At 47.1% G+C, this 27,909-nt stretch overlaps 1 protein-coding gene across 1 annotated transcript in view; it reads right to left on the reverse strand.

Moving 5' to 3' along the window:
* mpp7a (MAGUK p55 scaffold protein 7a) overlaps positions 1–27,909 on the reverse strand; it is a gene marked incomplete at its 5' end in the record, with an annotated part of 96,171 nt that overhangs the window by 55,236 nt on the left and 13,026 nt on the right. The window contains 3 exons of the mRNA XM_080019913.1: positions 3,083–3,214; positions 8,453–8,533; positions 14,669–14,746. Coding sequence (XP_079876039.1) covers positions 3,083–3,214; positions 8,453–8,533; positions 14,669–14,746 — 291 coding nt within the window. The remainder of the gene's footprint in view (positions 1–3,082; positions 3,215–8,452; positions 8,534–14,668; positions 14,747–27,909) is intronic.

Consider the following 27,909-nt stretch of genomic DNA (forward strand, 5'->3'; position numbering starts at 1 on the left):
AAATTAGCCCGATATTGTACAGCCCTCTTGTTATGATGTCAAGTTTGAGGATTTCAGGCTGATTATATGGAACTGAGAGTTAAAGGGCACATCCAAATCAATTTGGTGCTGGAGTGAATGAGGACCCTACACAATCAGGGTTTTCTTTTTATCGGTTAGCGGAAACAGCTGTGATTTCGGCGCGTACGTCCAACCGGCTGGCTGCTTCCTTAATGGACATGGACTTAAGTCTCAGGTCACACAAGATGACAATGGGTGCCGTGTCAAAAGGCTCGGCGGTTGAGGGCGTAAACAGAGGGCCCTAAAATTCACTGTCATATTAGATTGTCTCGGTAACAGAGTAGCCTCACTGCGGTGGGTGAGTACGGCGTGAGTTTGCCCATAGGACTATTGGTTGTGGTGCTACACAGATGGAGCAATTGTACCATGTCCCAGGCGTGAAGTGTTACAGGTAAGATATGTTTCTCTGAACCTGTTAGAGTACGGTAAATGGTTAAGAGATGACCAAACTTTGTAATAAAAATGCAGATTATTATCCTTCTTCTACATATAATGCCACAGTAAAATTCTTAAAAAGGATTTTATGTATGTGCAACACTGTCTGAGGCTGTCTGTATTGCAAAAGATGAAAACAAGCGAGAGTCTTAACAGGGGATCATATTTTTCTTCCATCTGACCTCGAATTGTGGCTGTAAGCTTATTTATGCAGCTTAAAAACAGTATATTACATAATTAAACTAACAGTTTCTGTCTGCAATTAGTCTAAATATCACATGGTTGGTTGGTGTCATGTTTTATAAATGGAGGGGAAGAGTTCAACTTTATTTTCATTTCGGCACTTAATCATCATAATCTGTAATGAGAACACTGGCAATGGTGTACGGGGACATGTTTGCCTATGGGCTTTATGTTTGTTTAAATTATTTCTTCATTTGTAGTTTACTGATTACCGGTAAATTGTGCTCTTTAAACGTGCAAGCTATGACCCAAAGGTTTGTTTCTACAGGACAGGATTCTGCAGGCCCTTAGTCTTTCTTTGAGGTCAACTCCGCTCCGTGCCAAGCAGGACCACAGAGAGGCAAGTCTGTAGATGCTCCCTATAATCATCTAAGGTGCTCTGAGTTACTCCGCTCTTCAGGCCCATAATACAAATATAGTGCCATCGGATGGGAGGTTTTGAGATGGTCCGTGGCCATAATAGTAGTCCTTTGGTATTTATTGTTTTGTTTTTTTTACATACTTTAAGCGTGTAGGTCCCAGTAAGGAACCCTTGCCATGCTCAACCCTACCACAATGCCTCCCTCTTGGGGACACTCCCAGGACAATATTATATTACTTTCAAGCAGTGGACGTCCGGCCTGCTTGACCAACACTCTGTAGGATGAGCTCAATCTCTAGCGCTGGTTTGGGATCAGCCTCCTAAGATGTTAACCTGTAAGATGAAGCATGTAGGATTTATTTTCTTTTTTTTCATTGTGTCCCTTCACCAAATATGTTGGTGGGTTTGGTGACTTATTCCGGTAACAGTGTTTATGGCTCAATAGGCTCCATGACTGGACTGGCTTCATTTGGTACAACTCAGTGTACTTGGGAGAAGAAAAAAATCACAAGTGGGACAGCTTGACCCCATGCTGGCCTTCGAGCAGAAGCCTATCACTTACAGCCACAAAATCACCATGCTTTAGACCCATAACTCATGAACTAAAACTGGGTCACGACTGCATTACCAAAATAGATTCCACATAATCAACACACTCGCAATATTGTGCGATAACACACACTATCACACATCGTAAATGTGTGTTTGAGATGTTGTTGGCAGCCTAGCCTCTGAGACAAAAAATAATCAAGATGTGTAACGGAATAACACAAGCAGGTCATTACGCTGACCAGGGCTGGGTGTAAATCACATTATGGTTACAGAGAAATGAGATCCAACATCAGACGTGGAGGGGGCCACTGCAGGAAGTGCTGGCGACAATTTGCACAAGAGAGCCAGAATTCCTTTAAGCCACATTATTACATTTGCCTGCCGTGCAGGAACATGCAACAGAGAGGCAGGAACCCAAAAATGGCTAAGGTGTGTTGTCGTTTCCCTCGGGGTGTGGTTAAAGGAAAGTGCAGGCCCCGAGCCAAGATGTTGGTTTGTGCATAACCCGCAAAGTTAAAAAAAACCCAAAAAGCTCTAGCTGGGCCGAGACGTGTCCAGACCAGATCAAAGATGGGCAAGGCCTTCCCACATAACAAAGGACAGAGCAATGGTGACAGGCAATCCCAGCCTCAGCATGTGAGTGTGTCTGTGTCAGAGTGTGTGTTTGTTTGTGTCACTGTACGTGTCACAGTAAAGGACAGAGGTCACACCACAGACTTGGACAGAGCATTTGGGATAAAACAGGCCGAGGAAAGAATGTCGGAAGTCCAGAAACAATAAGACAAAAAGATGCCCTTGCAGCATGTAGTTGTGGCAAAACAGCAGCACCCAGTAGAAGAGCAAAGGTGGAAGGACTGGACCAAGAGGTCCAGTGCAAATTCCCACATGTGGGAATGGTTGGCATGCCAGTCATTCTGGGTTGTAGACAGACGCCCAGGATGTCGAGGGAAAGCGCGAAAAGACAACCGGGGGCCAGGGCACCGCTGCTGTTAAGGGCTGAGACAGCGAGGTAGACAAGGAGGCTGGCCTTGGACCCGCCGATGTCTGGGACGACGGTTGAACGTGAGAACAGCGTCACGACAAAGGAGCAACAACTGGCCATGACGGAAATAAATGGCTGAAAATACACAGGGCCTGAGCACAGGGTAGTTGTGGTCAGTTCCGCTCGGTGCGCTGTGTTTACAACTTCAAGGTTGCGGCTTCGATTTCCACAGGCATTGGAGCATACCTAAAACGCTGGTGAAGAGTTGGTTTTAAGCTTCCACTGGCATTTTACATAAAAGGGTCGCATGTAAAAATACGTGGCGTGCGTGGATAGGATAGCGCGGCTCGGATAAAAAGCGCATTTACATTTAATTCACTTTGGTGAGTGATTCACGCATCACAAATAAGTTCCTAAAGTACACAGCGGCTGCAGAAGGACGGACTTACGAGAGGCTCCTTGTTCTTAACCAGTCGTATGATTTTCACAGAATCCTCATCGTCGTCAATGTCGTCGGGCAGCGGCGGGAGTTCAGGGTCGTAACTCTTCTGGGCCACCGTGTCATGGACGGTCAGAAGGCTCTGGATAGAGGAAGGGAGATGAAACAATGTGGAGGGATAAGAGAGAGAAGCAAGAGACAAGGGTCATTACTTAGAGCTAAAAAGGCCTTTGCCTTACCTCGCTCTAATCAGCAACACAATGCAGAGAGCCTCATAATAGAACGCGAGTATAATGCTGTCGTAAGTACAGTCGGTTTTCTCTCTTTGAGCTGGACAGAGGAAAGACAGAGGCCTTGAGCACAATGTGATGGATTTGATAGTGTTTAGGAGCCTCATCCACTAGCTACATGTGTTAATTGTCATTAGGGCCAATTTTCGGGCTCCATACATCTCTCTGATTAAAGGCACTAAGAATTCTCCCCAGACCATCGCTCACAAAACAATGCGTGTGTGTATGTGTGTGTGCGCATGGACGTGTGTGTGTGTGTGTGTTTGAACGTGTAGGTATGTCCCCATCACGACCGTTTCCAACGGCCACCCTTTCCTGGGATTGCCATTCTTCTTGCCGAAAGCGATGATGTTCCGCGCTGTTTCAGCTTGAGTCAAAGTAATGAAGTTCTCAGCCGCCTCTGATATTTCGCAGGTTCACGAGCAGGCATAAAAATGAGACGGAGGGACGGAGACAAGAAGGATGCCATTGAGAGCGTTCATTTTTCAAACTATTTAACGACTCCGTGTCCGGACCGAGACGCAGTTGGACGCGCGCAGCTTTTTCCGTGGGTAGGAGGAGGAGAGCGGGCGAGAAAAACATCTTCCACCACATGTCAGACAAAAAAGAAATGGAGGGAGAGTGAGAGAGAGAGCGAGAGAGAGAGAGAGAGAGAGAGAGAGAGAGACAGACATGGAGAGGGGGCGGAGGAGGATAGACGGAGGAGAGGAGCGGTGTGTTTTATGACATGGGAGCACGCTGCAAGTACAGCGTTCAAGATGTTGCTAACTGGGAGCAGATGGGAGGAGGAGAGGCAACCGGCGCTCTGTGGCTGGGATCCACTGGGACCCAGGCTGACCGGCATACACACGGCATACACACCCACACACGCACACACACACATGTACATGTACACACACACACACACACACACACACACACACACACACACACACACACACATATATACAAAGCAGCCACGCAATCTCGCACACTTTCCATTTGTCTCTCGTTTCAACCTGTTAATTGAACTTCTCTCCTCTTCCCTCCAATCCAATTCAAACATTTCCCTTTCTTCATTAATAATTCCATTTCTCTCCTCTCTTTCCTCTTCACAATTCCCTGTTCCGTGCACATTCTGGGTTTTTAGTGAGTCAAATAAATAAATGAATAGATGAATAATAATAAAAACCAAAACAAGGCATAACATTTATGTCAGTTGGTGCCTAAAAATAGAAGCAGTGCGTTGCATTGGGGCAAGTGGGAACGCAGCCTCCTCTCTTCATGGTACTCGGCTCGCAGACCCCGCGTGTCGGAAAGCTGGAATGAACCAGAAGTGTTTGCAGACGAGGGTTTGAACAGGATGCCAAAGCAGCACTGGATGTAAGATGTAATAAATAAATTGCGTTTATAGCACTTTGTCAGGCTGCGGATGAAGAGTTCACGGTCCTCCAGAGCCTTTTAAGTGTGTTTAAGGTCAGTAATGACACAATCCATGTCTCTCAGCACCACAGATGCGCAAACACACACACACACACACACACACACACACACACACACACACACACACACACACACACACACACACACACACACACACACACACACACACACACACACACACACACACACACACTTCTGTCACGAGGAGAATTCTTCTTCTGGCCACTAAATGAAAGCAGCATACATCAGTCTCAGCTCCGGGATAAAATATTACAGTGCAAATATTTGTAGAGGAACGCTGCTGATTTCGCAGCTGCCATCAGTTTTTCTCGTTTTTCTTTGCTTTGGTCTGCTCCCTCCCTTTGTAGCGAGGAGATGCGGACTGGTGAGAGAGAAGACTCTCTTAATGTGGCGCTGTATCAGGTTCCCAGAGTTTTTCTGAAAAAAACAAAAAAAAAAAAAAAACAGCTTTGGTGAAAGCTACCGTACTCAGCCGTAGGCGATCTCGGAAAAGGAACGGGCAGGTTTTTGTATGGGGGGGGGGGGGGGGGTTTCAGCCTGAGGTCAGAGCCGTGTGGTGTCGCGGGCCTGCTAATGGGACTGCGCTGTCAGTCACAGCACCCGATACGGTTGGTGACAACGTTTGGGTCAACCAGGTGCCAATCAATGTGGTGAGATCAGAACCTCTCTGGGTCTGGCATGCCGAAGCAGACCCCAGTATCCTTTTAATGCAAGGCAGTGAGATCTCCATCTAAACATCCTGGGTTTGTGGAAAGAAAGCTTTGAATTTTTTACCTTTGTCTTAAAAAAATGATCTGGATGAATCATGCACATATGGACATGTACGCACAGCCCACGTGCACAGACAAAATCCCTGGGCTCTCTTCTTCTTTCCATAAACACACACACACACACACACACACACACACACACACACACACACACACACACACACACACACACACACACACACACACACACACACACACACACACACACACACACACACACACACACACACACACACACACACAGAGAGAGAGAGAGAGAGAGAGAGAGAGAGAGAAACAATGAATAGATAGGCAGACGTGCAATGAAAAGACAAGACTGCTGTTGTTCGTTACCAATATTTTACTTATTTTAAGACACCTACAACCCCCTCAGCTCAAAACACCCCTGCTCAACCATTTGAAGTTTCCTTGGATCCCTATCCATTAAGGTTCGTATCTTGACCTCTGAGTGTCCTCTCATCATGGTGTCCTCACATCATGGTTGCTTACTGCTTCCTCCGGTCTGACATGGGCCCCCACCACATTCTCCCTTGCAGCCGTCCCCGAAAGACCCAGATCAGGGCCACGGGCAATGCCTTGTAAAAAAATCATCCCCACCCCTTCAAAGTAGCAATAACATCTGCGTGCTAATAGGTAGCACATGGCACAGGGCCCTTGCTGGTGACCACCGACACCAGCAAGACGCTGGAACAAGAATGTGCACGTTTCTCTGCACCACCCCCCACACCCACACACGTAGCTTTCTGTGTGGAAGTCCTTCTTCCTGCGTCAGTGCGAGGCAGGCTCCGTGATCCCTCTGTGTCGGTGCCTCCGACTCAACAAATTGAATCTTGCGCTATTTCCGAGCATCAGCTCCGCATCGTATGTAGGAAAGAGACGGAGGAAAGAGAAAGACAAGAGAAAGAAGAAAAGATGGATAGTCTTTGCAGGATGCAGGGGGACAGAAAAGACAGAAAGAGCTGGAGAGAGAGAGCCGAACCCTCCCTCTCTTGCTACCTCACGAGTCCATGTGTTTGTGTTCATTAGACATAATAGGGATCCTAGAAAAACAGATCACTGGGCTTGTCCAAACAAACCTGGCCGTACATTCCTGGCATTGGACTCTCATTAAAGAGCCCCCACCCCCGCAACCCCGCCGGCCCCGTCCACCAACAACACACTACGTTTTTCAGCCGTGGCCCAGGCTCTGCCAGGGGCAGGGGGGGGGCACCCTCTGCTGTGCCTTCTGTCCACCGGTCCTCCCCACAAAATCCCGCACATCTGCAGAAATACATGCCTACACACACCTCCATACGCGCAAACACTCAAACATAAACACACATGCACACTAATACACTGGCGGAAACAGGCGCCCATCATAATTGCTACTTTCATCACTGTCAATATTAGTCTGGCTGTATGGGAGAACGTTGTTTTCTCATGTGCGAGTTGTAAAAGAGGGAAGTTGGAGATGGAGAGAAATGGCAAAGAAAGAGAGCCGGGCGCTTTTTAAAGAGCCTGATTTATGTCCCCACCTCGGGAATGGATCATTTTAGCCATAATTGAGAGTGATACAGTTACTATCGCACAGAGACGCCATTCAAAAGGTGGCGGCCATCTGCTTGTGTTTTACACTCCCAGCCTTGTGATTTACATGTGGACCGGGCTGGTGTGCTATCAAGTGCCCCATTGGACGGACGGAGTAGATGGGTGGAAGAAGGAAAGACACCGAGAGACACAGAGAATGAGAGAGGGAAAGAGAGAGAGAGAGAGAGAGAGAGAGCGAGAGCGCGAGAGAGAGAGACAGAGAAGGGAAAGAGAGGCCAGCTGTGCCGTGCGACTGCGTCGAGAGAAGAGTCAAAAGCTCCAGAAGGTTTGTGTCTTTTGCAATTAAATCTCTCCCCGTGTAAAGGCAGTGGAACCGCGAAGCAGTCGGGGCCGAGTCTCTGCTCGAGCAATCCTGCACGGGTGTTTAACCATGCAGGCGCCGTTTCACCACATGGTCACGCACGCGTCGGCGGTGTTCTCAAATCTGCACCTTCCGACGAGAGCAGGGGGACTTCAGGGGGGGTCAGGGTAGGAGGGACATACGTGGAGATGCAGAGGTCAAGTGCTGAGATTGTGGCTACAAGGTGCAGCTCTGACTGCGGCAGCCATAGGAAGAAGGATCTTGACCAAATCGAACAGGATCCCCTAGAACTTAAAGCGAGTGTGTGTGTGGGTGTGGGCGCGGTGGTTTACACACTGGAACCGCTCTCTTCATCCTCTCCAGTTTGTCACGTAGTTCCCTTCCTCTGTTGGAGCCGTCCAGTTGTAGGATTGATGAGATTCCCAAACCCTGTGCTTGGATGGATAGACCTCGGGGCCACGCCAATAACTATACATATATACGCATCTAGTTATTAACAGGAGGCTTACTGACAGAGACGTGTCTTATGCCCAGGTGTGTGAAGCACACACACACTCGTGGCGACCACACTTCCAGACACACTTGCTTCCAGAACTTAGGCGTTCTGGCTGCGACTTGCTTCGACAAGCTTCTCTCCTGAGCTGTTTGTTGGCTGAGGCCGCTGCTGTTCAACACAAAAGAGACAGGCAAACCGAATGTGTCTGAGTGTAAAACGTGTGTGTGTGTGTGTGTGTGTGTGTGTGTGTGTGTGTGTGTGTGTGTGAGCTGTTGTTTCTGGCACCCCCTCCATGAGCATGACGACCGTGCATTAAATATCAGGACTTTCCATCTGTCACTCAAGAGAGACAACGCCGTCTGAAACCCCTGGAGGCCTCTGACGGACCGCCAGACATCTCCGCAGATTCAAAAAGCCTTTATTAAATATACAGATACAGTTTCTTAAAATTCATTACCTAATAAATATATATTTCCGACTTGGTTAAACTCACCTGGACGTGGGGTTTGGCCAGCAGCTTCAGCAGTTCTCTGATCTCTCCGTTGGCTGATTTCCCTTGTAGCTCCTCCGACAACTAGACAATGCACAGGCGGGGGAGGGGGGGCGAGAGAGAGAGAGAGAGAGAGAGAGAGAGAGAGAGAGAGAGAGAGAGATATGTACGATTAGTTAGATTCCTCTAGTATCCTCAGATGAATTATAATTGACTTGGGTAGCTGTGTCCAAATGGCAATCCCAATTTTTAAAACACTGCCACTGGCTAATTAATAACATAAGTGGCAACAGCGCCGAAGCACTGGAGAAGAAAATGCAGACTATTATCATAACAAAGTTCATATCGAGTTATCCTTAGATGTCCAAAAAACTGTATGCTCAAGACTTCTGTGCGTGTGTGTGGTGTCCAGAGTTTGCTCGCCTATCGTGATCCTTCTAAAAAACGACAATTAAGGCAAGAGAATCACAACCGTGCTTCGAAACCTGTCAGATCAACTGAAATCCAATAACCTTTTGTTTTGCTCTTTGTCTTAAATTACCTTAAATTATCTCGCTGCATTTTAATTTCGGGTGGTGTCCAGGAAAATATGACGGAGGACAAGAAGCAGCCGGGTCAACTCCCTTTGGAAATAACCTGCATGCCTACATCATGCCTTGATGGAGTAGGTTTGGAGTAGGCATATTTTGTACAGCCTCTATTTGGAGGGGGCGGGGGAGGGGGGGTTCAGATTGTGATCCACAAGCTCAATCCATGCTACTCCTCTCCCTGGGCAGAGGGACGGTGATTTATGGGCTGTCCTCCACATCCTGGATGTGGAGAGGAGCACCTCGCAGCCGCATACAAAGATCCGCTTGTGTCAGACTGCGGAGGATAGGGAGGTGACATCTGCTCGACGAAGGCGGGTGAAAAATCACAAGGCTTCTACAAACCCTCCTCTTCGTGCCAAAATCACAGCTTGCGTCTGTGCGTGTGTGACCCGTATGGCTACTGTGTGTGTGTGTGTGTGTGTGTGTGTGTGTGTGTGTGTGTGTGTGTGTGTGTGTGTTGGAGTAAAAATGAGCGAGTGATGGAGCAGATTAGTCAAACACAAACTTGTGAAGGCTTTAATTTCAATAGAGTGCAGGTATGATAATTGAAAGAATGTGTGGTATGTATGTTTGCGTACATCAACATGTGTCCACAAGGCCACATACAGTGCATGTGGTGCTATGTATGGGGTAAGGGGGCAACCCAGAGGTTATATTGGCGGTGCATGTTGAGCGAAGAAAAGCCTCAACTGGGGTGGGGGGGTTGGGGCCATGGTCCCAAAAGGCAAACCAAAGTGTAGGAATGCATAACTGGCTTTTGTTATGGCTTTTGTTATGTTGTTTAACGACTAAGCAAACATTGAACACTTAACAGGCCTTATTCACAGACATTTACATGTGGACTTACTTAAAAAAAAAAAGCACAAATTAGATTTAACAGCTATCTGCAAGAATCTTTTTCTTCTTTGGGCTGCTCCCGTTAGGGGTCGCCACAGCGACCATTGGTTTATCATACCAATACCTTCTGTTCTGCGCATCTTCCTCCCTTACACCAAGCGCCTGCATGTCCTCCCTCACCACATCCATAAACCTTCTCTTTGGCCTTCCTCTTTTCCTCTTTCCTGGCAGCTCCATCCTCAGCATCCTCCTCCCAATGTAACTCGCATATCTACAAGAATAATTTTCATAATTTCCTCGCACCCTTTTCTGCACCGTGTGATTTTGGAGTTCGAGGGCATATTTTTGCTTCAGAGATAGACCTAATGAATAATATGTTTAAGTACAATCTACAATAATAATGTGTTATTTAGGTGGTGCATAACAGAATTTAGAGGGGCAGCACCACTGGGAGTAGATGAGGGGTCAGAGTTGCAGCACTACATCCACCCCACACCCCATTGATTGTGTGGCTCAAATCATACTGTTTGTTTGACTAATGACCCCCCCTACTGAGACGGAGGAGGTGAGAGAGAGGGGAGCGGAGGGTGAGGGAGTAGGAGAGGTGAGGGAGAGGTGAAAGCAGGGGGTGACTAAGGGTCAGAGAGCGGTCCAAGGGGGATGGGTTTGTGTCCCCTTGGCTCCTGACAAGTGCACCTGGCGTTGCGGTCGTGGCGGGCCGAGAGCCGGGGGAGTGTGGGGGCGGGGGAAAGTTTCAATTTGTTCCGACCACAACCTCTGCAAGACGCTCCTCGCCCCCCTCGCCCCCAAGGGAAGCCGGGGAACGTGGCTAACGGATGGCCGCTACGTCAAGGTTACTCCTCGTGAACCCTCGTTCAACCCCGCGCTAATTCACTTAATCAAGTCTGAGGGGATGCCACGCCGCACAGGCTCTGCAAGGATCAGAGAGAGAGAGGGAGAGAGAGAGAGAGAGAGAGTGAGAGAGAGACAGAGAGAGGATGATGATGATTTCATGAGACGGACAGAGAGTAAAGGGGTCCTTGACAGTGTAAGGGAAGACAAAGGAAACCACCTTAAGGCCGGGAAAGAATGTGAGAGCGAAAGACAGAGTAGAAAGGAGGAAAAAAGAAAGCTGAGAGAGCTGGAGGATACAGTTAAACAAAGTAGTCGGGCTCAAGAAAGATGAGCTGGGGGTCAGAGTCTTTAGTGAGGGAGCATCTCCAGCTCTGATACGATCATCCGTCATCTCTTTGCCAAGCTCTTAGCAGCCATGAAGGTACAAACGGGGGGGGGGCGGGGGAAGAACCATAAATTTCCTGTCGCTCATATAGTCCTATTAAGGCACCTTGTCCCATAACTCAGCGGGGGAGGAAAGACGAGGCATGTTCGACGACATGCTGCGCTCACAGCCGTCTTCTCGGTTGGAGTCAGATTTTCCACCGTCATGCTCACCCCCCCCCCCCCCCCTTCGCCTTAGCTGTCTGTGACCAGACGCTCGGCGGATTTAATTTGTGAAAATAAATAAATAAATAAATCGCCCAAGATGTCATTTTGTCATTGCCTCCACACACACACACACACACGCACACAAGCAGCAGAGGGCCCATTGGTTTATCCAAGAAATCCAAAGAAAAAAATCCAAGAAAATCCAAGGTGACAGTGACCAATGTGTGCAGACCCTTTTCACAGCAGAGATTTTGACATGCCATGGAGGGGTAAACACAGACGAAGTTGATAACATTAGTTGCGGGTCCATGCTGGTACACAGTGTCTAACCGTCCATACACGTCCAAAGTTTGGTGTGGAGAAGGTTGAGTGTAGGTTAATGTGACAGGAACCCTTCAGCCTTACGCTTGACTTACGCGATGTGGATATGCACTTTGGTTCGGCGCGCAAAGCCCGTGGAGATCATAATATACTTTAACAGGGACATTGAAACATCCCCTTGGTGGCGCAGAAGTTGAAATTGAAGACGGGCAATGAAAGAAACAAGAGTCGCAAGGAGGCTCTTAAGCATCAGTCAAAAGGCCAAAAGCTCAGCGTGTTTTGTGTGTTTCTGTCTCTCGGAATGCTTGTGTCAATACCAAGCCTTCATTGTGAATTTTCTAGGTTCTTAAATTACTTCTTACAACCAACAATGAAAAAGGGCCCATTTCTGACGGTCCCTTGTCTGGGTTTCACAAGGAACTCAAGGAACATAAATCATTTTGTGTAAATCAATGGGGAAGCGGCCGAGGAGGCATTACTCTGTTCGGGAGCATTGAGGAGCCACCTGACGCGCGCTCTCTCTCTCTCTCTCTCTCTCTCTCTCTCTCTCTCGCTCTCTCTCTCTCTCTCTCCGTCACAACACGACAACAGCATTATCCGGGGTGCACTCTTTAACTCCCTCTTGTGGAGAAGAGCGAAAAACCTCCAATACGGAGTAAGTGGGAGGGCGGGCGGTGGCGACAGTGCTGGTATTGGTGGTGGTGGTGGGGGAGGCTTGGGGTTAGAGGAGAAGAAAGGGAAAGAAGTCTGAAAGCTGTCCGGGGGCACATGGGCTCGGGTAGAGATGGACGCTGATTTGGAAATGGAGACCGACACCGAACAAGCCGCCAGGGTTCGGCGTGCCGTTGATGTGGCTTCGTTTGCGGAGAGCGCTCTGCTCTTTTTCGGCGAGGTTTTGACAGGGTTGATAAAAGCACAGGCGGAGCATGACTTGCGCCGAGCCAGCTCACATCTGAGGTTCACTTGCCCCCTCGGGATTAATGTTATGTGGCACATTACATTCTGCCGAGGAGGGAAAGTGGCATGTCTGCATGCGCTTCAGACATAATGAGAGCTAGAGCGAGTGCACGCACGTGTGCATGCGGGTGCACATAAGCACCGGCTCAAGACAATTAGAGAGCAGTGTTGCATCTTGAAATCTATGCAATATGGTATATTTCGACAGTCCCCTTGCTTTGCACGTGCTAGACAGCACTATCGGAGGGGGGCGGCGTGGGGGTGGGGTGGTGGGGCAGACAGGGGTCAACGTGTCATTTTGTGTTAGGATATAAATATTACGCCTCCATTACCCGAAACCCAAGCTCAAAATGAATTTCACCTAACTGTACGTCTGCTCCTTCCCCCTTACTTACTGCCCTCGCTGCCACCACTTCAATGGCTTCCATTTGGAGTGCGTCAAGGCGGGTGAAAAGCGATCCCTCTTTGAAAACACTCTGCAATCTCTCTTGGTAGCCTTGGAGAGGGTGGGGTGTGAGTGTGTGTGTGTGTGTGTGTGTGTGTGTGTGTGTGTGTGGGGGGGGGGGGGTTCAAGGGGTTCAAGGGGATGCTTTGATACACCAGTCACCAGCTTTTTTTGCTTTTTTTTTTTTTGCTTTTTTTCCGCCCGATACCTGATAATCCCGGCGAGACTGTTCCCGGAGCATTTAACGCCAAGTGTAAATTTTAATTTTCAAGCCTGTAATTTGACAGAAAATGGCAAGAAAAAGAGTAAGATCCTCAAATCTTATTGAGGCGGGGGTAAAGAAACAGAGGGGAAGTTCTTCCTGAACTCCTGAACTGGGATTCTTGTTGTCGAGCTTCTGTATCGGTGGCAGGATGGACCCGTGCAGGGTGGAACTTGATGGCTCCGTCTCCCCTCTCTCTCTCGGAGAGCAGCTCATCGGCCGGATCACGAAAAGGACCGCAGCGTCGACTCCTCTGTTTCTGTCTTCCTCTCCTTCTGTCTCTCTCCTGAGATCGACACTCTGCACGCTCTCTCAGTCTCTCCCTCCCGCTGCCTTGACTGGAAGGACGTCACCCCTTGTCTCCTGTCTAGTGCTGGACTCAGGACTAATTAGGATGATGTATGGCCACCGCTTGGAAAGGAAGAGGGGGGGAATCTAGTCGGAGGCACTTTGATTACGGTAAACAGAGCCAGAGGTTTCAAACAAAACCCACACACCGCTGAAACCGAGGGCTTTTCCTCGCCTCCGCTTTCCACGCAGAGCTGGACTGGAGGTTTACACAGGTGTGTGTGTGTGTGTATGTGTGTGGGGGGGGGGTTGTGTGTGTGTGTGTGTGTGTGTGTGTGTGTGTGTGTGTGTGTGTGTGTGTCCTTTTGTAACGGACACAAAGGCACGCGTGCACAATTACGTGCGCACATTTTGCGTTTGAGTGGATGCTGATGATGTCAGCGAGTGATGTTGAAACAAATGTCGGGCCACTGACCAACGGGGCTGGATTTTTCGTTAATAAGGGGGATTACATGTTTTTCCAGCGCTTGATGAGAGCAACAGGGCCAGTGGAAGGAAACCACCTGTCACAGAATGCCATGTTGGCGCTCTGTTACTGTCAGTGTGGCGGCATCGGTGGCATTTCTGGGACAGGTTAACAAATGAACGGTGGCTGCCGGCCCGGGGGGAGACGGTCACGCTTTCACTCTCTCACTTGGACTCTTCTATCTTATGTGGCCCGCTGCATTTTTTCCTCCCGACTCCCGTCGTCATTGGGATGCGTCCAGCTGTCTTTGTTTCTTCCGAGAATCTTTGCCCTCTCTCTTTTGTTTCTTAGAAAATGAAGATGACAGGTCTGCGTCTGGGGAGCTGGACGTTTCATTTGGCAGCATTAAGGCTGGACACGAGGATTGTGTGGAAGCGGCGTATGTCTGTTTAGAAGTGGAATATTCATATGTATCTACATATGAATATAGAAAAAGAGAGTGAGCACGCAGAGGGTGTGTATGAATTTGCGTGTGTGTGTATGCGATAGTGTCTGTATCACGTATGCTTATTGTGTGATTTAACTACGGAACAAGGTCTGAACTTACGTCACGGGCGAGAGTCCCAGCTTTTTCCAGGACGGGCGTGGGGCTGCACTCCTCGTAGCGATGCAGACATTCATGGATCTGAAAAGACAAGGTTGCGAGTCAGACAAACCGAGTGAGAGAGGGGGGTCAACCCGAGGCCCCGCGGCTGGGGATCAAACGCACATATACAGCGGCGAGCACGCTCGCATATGAGTGTTCGCGCTCGGGACCACCCTGCTCGCTGATGACCCTGCATTCCCAGCTTGCTTTAATCCACAGCACTCCTCACACCCGGACCCACAGGTACTCCGTACAGTGACACACGTGCTCCGCCACATACGCATAACCCTGTTACTCCAGACTATCTCAAGTGACTCTCCGAGAAGGCTCTTAAGCGTTTGAGATCACTTTGCCCACCCGTACAAAAGATCTAGTTTTCCAGTATGCATTCGATACACCCTGGTGTCCAGGTGAGGGTTCCAAATCCCCTCCGCGGCCGGGCTAAATGCTTCCTTATCAGCCTCAGCACTGCAACTTTAGACTACTGATAGTCTGGGGACTTAGTAAAATGGAAAGTGGTAAGCCTCACTTGGGTACAGCTCTGCTCCTATATACACACATATGAGAACACTTAAACCGTCACACCAGAAATGATGCGAGGAGCTGCGTTGAGATGGATTCATTTACATAAGCGTGCGCACATACACACAAACACAATTTCCCCCGTGTGTGATTAAAGGCCAGCTGTGCTGCACTGACAATTTTTCGGGCTGCTGTCAGATCCTATCAGAGAGGAGACAGCGGCGACCGTCCTTCTTACACCCTTTGCCTTGTCTCGTCGTTTGCCCGGCGTGGCGAAGGGGGGAGCCAAAGGCCTGACTGATAGCTGGGCCTCGGGCCTGGATCTCCAGCTGGATGTCCTATAAGCTGTTCCAGCACAAGACTGGACACTGGGGCCATCTGGCTGGGGAGAGAGTGACAGCGTAGCCCACCGGACCAGCTGGCCGTCCCGCTGGTCGTCCCCTCCGTGGGGTCAGATCAGCATGTGCACTCGGGCACAGGCAGAGATGTACGCTCGCTGAGACTAAAAAGCTGCTTGCTTTGTGTCATCTCGTTAGCAGCAGCAGATGCCGCGCACAATAAAACATCTGCTTCAAAGTTACTCACCCCACCACCCCCCGCCCTTGAACTGACTTGTTATCAAGACAATGTCAGAGGCAGCTCGGAGGAATCCAACGGAATTTCACTCAGCGCAATGTAATGTAAAATGAATGCTGTGCTCAGGAACGGATTATGTCCCCACTAATGAATGACATTCCTGATGGGATATTTTCCTACGTTTTTTGGACCCCGAGTTGAAATATGTGTGTTTTGATTAGGGGGAAAAACACACTTGTAGCCAGTCTAGGTGGGTTCATTGAGATCTCTTTCGGTCATCATCTGTCCTTCATAACAGAGAGAGAAACCCTACATAATGGAGCTCCAAAGGTTGACGTCACTCCATTGAAAAACCCAAATACGACAGCATCACTATCCAGAAATGATTTTACGAATGTTCGGCGAGAAACAACGCAAAAGGACTATGGCTTCAATGTCTTTGCATAATTTGCACCTCTTGCTCTGCCCCCAAACTCCAGATCAACTTTTGGCCTTAAACTGGTACAACCATGTCAGCTTGAATTATCCGAGGAAGGCTCCCATAATAAATCACGGCCGCTTAGTGCTCATGTTGGCCAACGGAGCCACCATGTTTCAGGGTTTGAGCTGAAGTTTAAATCTCTGTGTAAAGCCTGCATTACCCGCCTATAAAACACAGCACATTAGACATGTCATAGAGGTAGTCTGTAAAAGGCTGGGGGGGGGTCTGCTCGGCTAAGAAATGGGTCCTGCAAGAATTCTGTCAAAATAAGGGCCATGAAGACGCATCGGAGAACTGCAGAAACCATGAGCATGAGCTAAGAGTAGAAATCACATGCCCAAGAAGAGATAAAAAGCGAGACCTCCTGATGGTCCTGATTCTGCAGAGTTGCGTGTTGATCAATTGCAGCGTTACCTGTTGCCTATGACGCGATGAAGCTACACCATATTTGAAGATACAAATCTCTGACCTGTGCTGCTTCATATACTCACTCAAGCTTGAATTACCACACCCTGAAAAAATAAAAATAAAAGAAAAAAACCCCCACGTTAATTAATTTGTCTGAAGTATATCTTCTATTTAAACAAAATGAAACTGAGAAGAGCGTGGTTGCCAGTGGCCGTGGCTTCCAAACACACCACAGCCCCAGTGACATCTGCTTAGGTAGTTGCTCCACCATCTCGGCTTACTGAGCGACTGTGGAATTTTTTGCTCTCTGCACACTGCGAACAAATTGCGTGATTGAAATGCTTTTATTTACAGCTCAGGATGCTTTCCAAACGTCTGTCTGTGACGTGGTGGCACATTTAAAAGTCATTATCCACTCTTAGAAAAAGTAAAATAAAATGCAGCCCTTTCTCTTTCTCTGCACTATGAGGGAGCAATGCTGCTGGCAAGCAGCGGAGGTGGCCAGAAAATAAAAATAAATAAATAAAAGCTTCCACGTAACAGTGAACACCAGTGTGCTGCAGCCAGGTAGGGCTTAGCTTGTACCGAGCGCAATTTGGGCATCCAGGACACTCAAAGAGAAATCAAAGACAGAAATTCTAAGCTCCTCAGAAGAGAAAGGTTTGTTCTCCACAAAACAAGACCAAAGAATCCGTTTCAGTGCAATCAAATGGTATAGAGCAAAGCTCCCTGAATTAGGGACTTAGAAAATAGATGTATGAATGTGTACCTTCAAGGGTCCACAGGGTCCAAAAGAAAAAAAAAAAAAAATGCTACAATGGACCAGTGTGAGCTCTTCACCGGCGGAGGCCACCGGCCAGGTTGTGTTTGCTTCCAAATATACCCAGTAGGGTCAAAATACACACCAAAACCTCCAAAGAAGGAAAGCAAGAAAAAAAATGAAGCAAAACACAGACATGGATAAGAATCGTGGATATGAATTGGGGGTGATGTTAATGCTTGAAACGAGAGACCATTTCCAGAGGGGGCTGGTTGCTGCAAAAACACAACATCCATCTTCATCATCTTCAAGACACCGGTGCCCTCATCAATACTGGGACGGCTGTTATGGTAACTATGCAGCATTTGACCAGATAGATATTTTTAACAAACCACTGACCGGCATATTAAATGATTCAAATGCGTCATAACCGTTATTGCATGTGAGCAAATTCAATGTTATGATCTAAGCATGTGGAGAGTGAATGAAAGTCTCCTGCTTGCATCATCTGAGGCATGGCCCACAAAGAGAAGCCTGTCTCATAAATTGTCGTCCAGATACAACACAGGAACTTAATTCTGGCACAGAATGAGACAGATCGTGCAAGAGAGAGCGAGCTCAAAAGATGGAGCGGCGCACTGATGGAGAGAGAAGTCTGGATATCACAGTGCTGGATAGTGTTTGCACTGTCTGAGGCCTGCAGGGCGGCTCAAGGCCTCTGGTTAACGTCCGCCGCCCAAAAACCACCATGTCGGACGGATCAGGTTTGACCTTCCTCTGCTCCTGTTTCAACATCCAGTCACGAGGGCAGATCCAGTAACAAGTCATTTGTTAATCCCCCCAGGCCCAATCGCTCGGTCCGTTCCAGAACACTTGGACCGGACAAAGTTGTGGATGTGGAGGTGAAGTGCAGACTGACGTGCATGGCTGAAGCCGTAATAGCCTTCAATTGAAGTATTTATTGAGGAAGAAGAAGAAAAAGAGGAAGAAGAAAAAGGAAAGTGTGAGGCTTCTCTCTCCTTTCACAAAGCGGGTCGTTTTACTCAGTCGAACCTCGGTTTTGGCCCTGGCATGAAGGGGTATTGGGTACTGGACAGTGTGCAGTGTATTTTGCCCAAGCCTGGAGATGACAGCACCGTTCTCCATCACCCTGCCAAGGGAACAACTGACTGACTGCACTGGCTCAAATTACAATGACCAAAATTTCACCAAAAACGATGGCCTCTTCTCCCCCACCAGCACCACCGGTGGTTTCACTAAAGGAATCATTTGTTTTCATTTGTTTTTTTAAGTTCTGGAATAGCTTTTTTGGGATCTTAAAATAATTTTGCAGGCTTCCATTGCAGAGCAGCGTAGAAAATATAGAGCGCTGCCGAGATCACAAGGGTTGGGCGGCCGGACTCTTCGCTGTATGCAGGGAATGAGAGAAAGAGATGTCATGACGGGGCAGGGGGGGGGGGGGGAGTGAGAGAGAGAGAGAGAGATAGAGAGAGAGAGAGAGAGAGAGATTGAGAGCGAGAGCCGGGCAGACGTTTGTGACAGCCATATCATTTGGTGAGATAATAGATGTCCTCCTGGGAGAGCTCCTGGAAAGGGCTCCCCCACGAAGACCTATTAATTTGGTACGTGTGAGGTACGCTATGAACTGCTGCTGATTATTAAAAGATTGGCTGGGGTATGGAGTACCATTACACACACACACACACACACACACACACACACATACACACACACGCTGAAACATTGTCGACAAATTTCTAATATCACCTTTCTTTATTTGCACTGAATAAAAACATCACCAGCAAACTACTCGGCAGGGAGCATATATTAAACAAGCAAGTCATTCCAGTGATTTATCGATGCTGCTGGGTTTGAAAACCATATTAAAATATGGTTGAGGGAATAATGCCAGCACAAATTCATGGCTTCTTGGGTCAGACCGATTTGCTACTTTCAAGTAGCAGACGATTCACTGTAGAAATCTTGGTGGGCAATCTTTTAAAACTCCAGGTAACCATTGGGCGAGCCCGCATGATGTCTTCGGGCGGTTCTGGATACACCGGGGAGTCGTAAATACAGTATATGGCACCACAAACCTTATTTTCCATATTTTCTACTCTGCTCCTATGCTCCATGTCCTATTAAGATTGGCTTCGTATTGTGAAGACCTTCTGGTTTCACTTTGGGTCCTTTATATATATATTTTTTTCCTGAGGAATACGAAAATGGAAATAGGGGTCGACCGGAGTGACCTGGAATAATGGTTGCGGGAACACTCAAGAGAAATTCCTTGATTACCAATACAGACATTTTACTGATAGAATAGGGGTTTGGTGAATTATTAGCCCTTGTCTCCCTACTGCATGCGCAACTAGTAAAATAATGAGAGTTTTAAGGATATTAGTTCACAGCCCACGCTGCAGTGCCTTCTGTGGAGGGGAATTTTCTTCAGTTTTTCCATCTGTCCTTATCACAACCCTGCCTTTGGCTTCATCCATCCTCTGTTTGTCTGGCTCGCCCACCTCTATTCAGAGGTGCTTGTTTGTGGATGCAGACTATGATCTTTTGACTTTATGCTGCGCTCCGCTATTAAACACTCACAAAAATATTTTGGAGGTTAGCCTAAGTGCCGAACGCAATGTTGCTAGGAGAAGAATTTATGTTGGACACGGCAGAGGTTTTCAAACCGTAAATATCTGTCAGGCTTGTGTCAGTAAGTTTATTTTTCTGTGAATAAGTGACATGATGAATCGATGTATCAAACGACCGTCGAATCCATAATGGCCTTTAATTTACGATTGCTACCGTGTCAAAGCCCTTAATGTGTGTTTTTTGGGATAATTCAAGTTTTCTAAATGGGTATAGAGTAGACTATCCAAGGTAGAATGGCTGGGGGATGGCTATGGAGGTCACCTATCCCCAAGGATGGAGGTTGCCTTCTACAAAGGGGCCCGCAGGTGTTTGCTCACCTCCCCACAAGGGCTCTGGTTCCCTTAAAATAATAAATACAGATCTCAGAGGCGACCGAGGTGCAGGACGTGCTAACCACAGACAGTATGAGTGGATCTCTGAGGTAGTATAGACTTACAGGCTGAGGCCGGCACCAGAGACGATTAGCCGGTTTATATTGCCGCGTGTTGGGTATGAGGCTCACAGGAGCTCACAGAAGGTCTCTACAGTGGGGCCAGAGGCTTCCAACTAATTATCCCTCGGTGCTGGAGTGTGAGAGGAAGGAGAATGAGGTGATGCACTTCTCTTGTACGACGAGGGTAAGATTAGGAGCCACATAGGCTGAGCTTGTCTACCAGGAGCTCGGTGATTGAAACTCCACGGTCTCGGTCTCTCTTACTGGACGGCAAAGCAAAACTCGACCCATTCTTACACAGGATGCTCTCCTGATTACTGTTACCACTAGATTTGTTCCGATACGGATACCAGCTTTGGAAATGCCTCCGACGGAGCTTAAAAATACTGGATCGGGCAGCGGCGTCGGCGGGCGTGCGGGTCTATGTACCGATCCGATATCACGTCATTTATCACGTGATGATTGTTATGTCGAATAATGGCGACTGTGGCCGGAGCCGTCGTCAGAGCTTCATGCATTTAATCCACACAGTTTCACAACAGAAAACCACTGTCACAAACATTAATGTGGAGCGGAACACTGCGCTGTCGCAACAGTGCCGGACGTATTCCTAGATTTATTTAGTTTTAAGTTTCACGACGGTTTAATACCGTATTTTATTCTACTCAATTGTGGCTGTACTTTATTTTCACACACTTTTTAAAGGAATTGTTATTTATTCAGGGATTTATTTATTGATGTTAATTTTTCAGTCATGAGTGACTGTCAAACTAGATAATAAAAGAACGTTCTTTGGCATTCCTCCTCAACAATGATAGCAATCATATCACATCCATACAGTGTTAGTGGTATACAGCTATTAAAAAAAAATTATAAACACACACACACACACACACACACACACACACACACACACACACACACACACACACACACACACACACACACACACACACACACACACACACACACACACACACACACACACACACACATTAAGGTATCGGAATTGGTAGTGGGAAGGAAAAAAATGGTATCGGAACATCTCTAGTTACCACGGAGCTTTTACTGATTTATATACAGTGGGGCAAAAAAGTATTTAGTCAGCCACCAATTGTGCAAGTTCTCCCACTTAAAAAGATGAGAGAGGCCTGTAATTTTCATCATAGGTACACTTCGACTATGAGAGACAGAATGGGAGGAAAGAATCCAGGAAATCACATTGTAGGATTTTTAATGAATTAATTGGTAAATTCCTCGGTAAAATAAGTATTTGGTCACCTACAAACAAGCAAGATTTCTGGCTTTCACAGACCTGTAACTTTTTCTTTAAGAGGCTCCTCTGTCCTCCACTCCTTACCTGTATTAATGGCACCTGTTTGAACTCGTTATCAGTATAAAAGACACCTGTCCACAACCTCAAACAGTCACACTCCAAACTCCACTATGGCCAAGACCAAAGCGCTGTCAAAGGACACCAGAAACAAAATTGTAGACCTGCACCAGGGTGGGAAGACTGAATCTGCAATAGGTAAGCAGCTTGTTGTGAAGAAATCAACTGTGGGAGCAATTATTAGAAAATGGAAGACATACAAGATCACTGATAATCTCCCTCGATCTGGGGCTCAACGCAAGATCTCACCCCGTGGGGCCAAAATTATCACAAGAACGGTGATCAAACATCCCAGAACCACACGGGGGGACCTAGTGAATGACCTGCAGAGAGCTGGGACCAGAGTAACAAAGGCTACCATCAGTAACACACTACTCCGCCAGGGACTCAAATCCTGCAGTGCCAGACATGTCCCCCTGCTTAAGCCAGTACATGTCCAGGCCCGTCTGAAGTTTGCTAGAGAGCATTTGGATGATCCAGAAGAGGATTGGGAGAATGTCATATGGTCAGATGAAACCAAAATAGAACTTTTTGGTAAAAACTCAACTTGTCGTGTTTGGAGGAGAAAGAAAGCTGAGTTGCATCCAAAGAACACCATACCTACTGTGAAGCATGGGGGTGGAAACATCATGCTTTGGGGCTGTTTTTCTGCAAAGGGACCAGGACGACTGATCCGTGTAAAGGAAAGAATGAATGGGGCCAAGTATCATGAGATTTTGAGTGAAAACCTCCTTCCATCAGCAAGGGCATTGAAGATGAAACGTGGCTGGGTCTTTCAGCATGACCATGATCCCAAACACACCGCCCGGGCAACGAAGGAGTGGCTTCGTAAGAAGCATTTCAAGGTCCTGGAGTGGCCTAGCCAGTCTCCAGATCTCAACCCCATAGAAAATCTTTGGAGGGAGTTGAAAGTCTGTGTTGCCCAGCGACAACCCCAAAGCATCACTGCTCTAGAGGAGATCTGCATGGAGGAATGGGCCAAAATACCAGCAACAGTGTGTGAAACCTTGTGAAGACTTACAGAAAACGTTTGACCTCTGTCATTGCAAACAAAGGGTATATAACAAAGTATTGAGATGAACTTTTGTTATTGACCAAATACTTATTTTCCACCGTCTTTTGCAAATAAATTCTTTAAAAATCAGACAATGTGATTTTCTGGATTCTATCTCATAGTTGAGGTATACCTATGATGAAAATAACAGGCCTCTCTCATCTTTTTAAGTGGGAGAACTTGCACAATTGGTGGCTGACTAAATACTTTTTTGCCCCACTGTATATATATAATTTATAATGGCCCGACTAAGAAATGATCCAACTCATCATATAATAAAACTCCAAAGAATAAAATCCAACATTTGATTTGGCCACAATAATTTGCTTATGTAACTTGAAGGCTGGGGTATTTGAGGAAAAGACCGAGCCGATTTAAATAACTCCGGGTAACAAGGTGGCTGCACTGTACCTATTAGCATCCAAGTAGAGCTAAATTAAAGGAAAAACAAAAGGAAAAAGTCAGTGACCACAAATGAGAGAGCTCTGGGGCCCATGGCCGAGGGCCTGCTGACAGAAAGTTGGTCTTGACGGAGTCCCACACCTGAGGCAGGTGGAAATTGAAAGTTGTATTATATTTCCTGTGGCTTTTGTGGAGCAGGAACTTGGCAGCGGAACAGTGAGTGCGGTGGAATTCATAAAAAGCACACATGAGTCACTCTCCTTAATTGAAAGGAGGGGAAGTGTCTGTGTCATTTAAACCCGCGATTGCTGTACGCACTGCTGTTTGCATTTGGTTCCACATCGGGCCCGACACGGCGGCGATGAAAAGTCAGCCGAGCCGAGCCTTCCTATACGGGCCCCGGGGGCCCCCCGCTGAAAGACGATATTAGAAAATATTTGTTTCATCTCTCTGGCATAATCAGATTAGCAGCGACTCGGGACTCTTCCGGCCTTGTCTGACGAGGGCAGATGAAGAGAGACAGGGGAGAGAGGTGTCTGGTCGAGTCTGCAGTGGGCCCCGCGCTTTCTACTCCCACTCTTTCTCTTCTTCCCTCTCCGTCTCTGACACCTCCTCCTCCGATCCATCTCCTTCTCCCCAGACAGGCTGACCAGCAAACGATGCTCCATAATTACCCAGGTGAGGCCTGAGTGTTTCCATATGAGCGACCTAGGCCGCTGAGCCTGTCAGATTAACATGATGTGTGTGTTTTCTATCTGCTGTTTAGCCGGCACCAAAGTACTGGCCCGGCGGCCTTGCGGAGGTGGTGGAATCTGCGGAGGCTTGGTGGTGGGGCTCGAGAGGAAAGGGACGATTAAGGATTTTATTAACGGTGTGCCACTGACGTTAGCCATGTTCACCTGAGCGCTCCCCGTCTGTCTGCCGGGCTCCGCTGAAAGGCGAGACGGTTGTTCTGTACTCTGTGTGTCTCCTGTGTCTGCCCGTCTCTCCGTTTGGCTTCCTGAGCTGACAGGCTGGCTCACATCTTGGTACCAAGTAGAAAGTAGAGGAAACACACAATTCAGCCTGTCTTGAGTTGGCTCGGGGAACCTCTCCGTTTAGGCCGCCATGCTAATGATAAGAGACGCTAAAAGCAGCTCCGTTTTCCCTGGACTCGAAAGTAGGATGGTGGGGAATGAGAAAATGGGTCCAATTAAAAGCCGTATCTCGGTACAAAAGGTGCACTTTAATGTTACCGTGATGCATTTGACCGTTTTAGGGCTCTCAGGACTTGCCATTCGCATTATGACTCAACTTCACCCAGGGGATAAATTCTGCAAAATGGCTTGGATCATTTTGAAATGACTACAGTAGCGGTAGAAGTGGATTGGCTCGCAACGGCCTGGAGACCGAGGCTGATATTTATTGAATTGCAGCTGAAGTGTGCCATGGCCTTCCCTTATCTGAGACGATAAATCATCGGAGGGGAGCACGAGAGAAACACAGGTGCGCACAAAGGGAACGCAAAGACATTCGTCTGAAATGTCATCTCTCGGTTACGGTTATTGAAATCATTAAATTGGTTCGCTCTCTCCTAAAAAAGTGTTTGGGGGAAAGAGGAGTTGGACGGAGAAAGAGGAAAATCACTTCCAAACCCTCCTTGGACCTTTTCCCATGTGTATAGCCGCTATCACAGAAGTTGTGGCATAGAGTGCAGGTCTTCACACATTGCCTCATCAGTGCTGCACACAGGGTCAGTCCTATCCTGCCGTCTGCTTGCTATCCATCTTATTCTCCCCGTTGCTTTATCACATCCTCTCGTCTTTATCCATCCTAATAGTTCCTGAATTTCCCTCTGGGATTATAAAAGTTTTATATTATCTTACCTCAATTAATCATACATAAAAAAAACTGGATACTTTACTGATGGAACGTGTTCCGGAGGCAAAATATGAGCTTTAAACTTGGAACCTCAGAGATGAACATGTATTCAGGCGTATTTGCACTGGTAAATAATGCAAAACACAATCCACATTGAACTGCACTGGGATAGCCTATCCGCTCATCTAGTCGTTCTCGACTGGTGGGTCCCAGTCCAAAACTGGGTCGCGGGTCTATTTTGAGCAGACCACGGCATATACTGTCTGTCAAAGCCAAGCAATTCAGTGCTGAAGCTGTTATTTCCCTGATGTTATCATTAGGTTTAATTGTATTGTATTAATCTCTCAATAAAATAGTATTTTGGAAGCTGAGGATTTTTTTTTCTACTATATACAGTATGTACCATATATTTGGGGTTTTGCCTTTATTGCACTTTTTGTTTTGTGTTTTTAAGGGCGCTGCAAGAATTCCAGATCACTGCACTATTTCATTTTGTGAAAGGAATTGGAATGGTTCAAATCCTCAAATTATGTTTGGAGTTTGGACAAATTAAACCACGATCCTGAGGTTAGACCAGTTCAGAACCACTGCTCTCAGCTATCTCTCATTTGCTATGTAAATATGGCCAAGCATGCTATAAATTGAAAAACATAAGAAATAAATGAATATTAGCTATAATCACAGACCGTTTACAGACCAGGTGAAGTCTGGGTGCTCCTACCAGAGGGCCTGGCTAAACACCTCGAAACATAATGCCACCTCTATTAACATCATTCTAGCTGCCGCAACAGTATGCAGTGTGTTTTCTTTGTGGCTGACGAGAATAAGAGCCTGAACTAGCACAGGCCCTGCCCATCATTATCTGTCTTATAGAGCCCTTATTCTTTGGCCATCCATAACAAGCCAGGCACCAAATGAAACCCTTCTGGTTTCACAGAGAACCGACCTCCGGTCTTTAGTTCAGTGTCTATGGTATGCCGTGAATCGGGTGTTTCTACACGCTCGTTCTGGTGCGTTACGACCCTGGGTCCTGAACAAACATGCCAGCACAGGGAAAAAAAAAAAAAAAGGGAGGGGGGAAATTATGTCCATTTTTCTCAATCGTGTCTGAAATAAGCAGCTACGATGGAGGGAGACCACCAACAGGTGGGTAATTTAAAATGTTCGGGCATGATAAAACACTCTATTACGCCTGGAAATTGGGTGGGAGAAAGGCCAGAAACAAATGATACGATCATGTTGAAATGGTAAATGAATAGGTTTTCCCAGCAGTTGCAGTAGCAACCTTTTGGGAGTGCTCAATAATTTGGCACTTAGCTTATTCAATTCAATAAAAGCACAACAAACAAAAACAACTTCACGAGGCCTAAAGCCCATTCTTCCTCATTTTGTCGTTCTATGTAGGGCTGAAATACGTGCAGCAGACATGCAGACGGCATGTGGTTCGCTCATTAGCACCACGATGATTCTGTTTGCCAGAGCATAGAGATATCAGGTGTGCTCATCCTTTCCTTAACCTTAGCTATCTAGTTAAATGGGCAGGAATCAGGCCACAGCCAAAGACTTCCTGTGGGAAGCACATTCACACTAGCAGAGGAGCAAGCAAGAGAGGAGTTATGGGGGGACTGAATGCTAATAAAACTTCATGTTGGGAGTATGAATGGGATCCGATGGAAGGGTAATGTGATAAGGAACACAGCGGCAGAATGGCAGTGAGAAAGGTGCAGGCGTCTGTGTGTGTGTGTGTGTGTGTGTGTGTGTGTGTGTGTGTGTGTGTGTGTGTGTGTGTGTGTGTGTGTGTGTGTGTGTGTGTGTGTGTGTGTGTGTGTGTGTGTGTGTGTGTGTGCGCGCGCTTCAATGCTTGCAAATCTAAGCGAAAGATAAACTCAATGCAAGGGATGGATGGATGGAGGGACAGAAAGACAGAGAAAGAGAATGATATTGGCGAGAGTCTCAGATAGACCAACAAAGAAAGGGCATTAAAGGATGGGTTTGCTGTTTTTCAACCAGGCCTGATTGAAATGTTGGGACCCATCATTTATAACTGTTCACAGCAAAAACCCACTGAGGGCTTTACTATTGAGGAGCCTCTCACTGGGCTTCAATGCAGTCCATCGGGGCAATATTTTAGGCATTTTAGGAAACAGGAACCTCCCATTACAGTCGCGCATCTCAGTGTATTTTTGGATATGTTTTGAATAACAGTAATATCACATTTTATTTAAAATAACTTTTTGCCAGTAGGAAGAGGCGGAACTTCCCGTTTCTTCTCTCTTGCATTAGCCAGATGGAGCCAAAAGAGCGGATTTGCACAAGTGCAAAAGAGTCAGTAAATCACAGAAAACCTGATAAGATGCAAAGTTTGTCACATGTAAAGACCGCCAGTTTAGCGTCTGACAATATAGTGAGTTTCCTATATAGATTTTTTTTTTAAAGCCTTAACATTTTTTACAGTCCCATTGGGGCTTAAGCAAAGTGTTTCTCAATAGTAAAGCTTTCGAATAATTTGTGCTGAAAAGAGTTATAAATTATGGAAATAAACAATCAACCCAAGACCTGGGTTAAAAAATAGGGAACCTCAGCTTTACCATAGGGTGAGAGGCTCAGCAATAAAACATAATATCAACATTCACTTCCCACAAGCTTTTTAAAAGAGAAATG

Source organism: Zeus faber (genome assembly GCF_960531495.2).
Source record: "Zeus faber genome assembly, chromosome: 19".
In the NCBI taxonomy this organism is placed as follows: domain Eukaryota; kingdom Metazoa; phylum Chordata; class Actinopteri; order Zeiformes; family Zeidae; genus Zeus; species Zeus faber.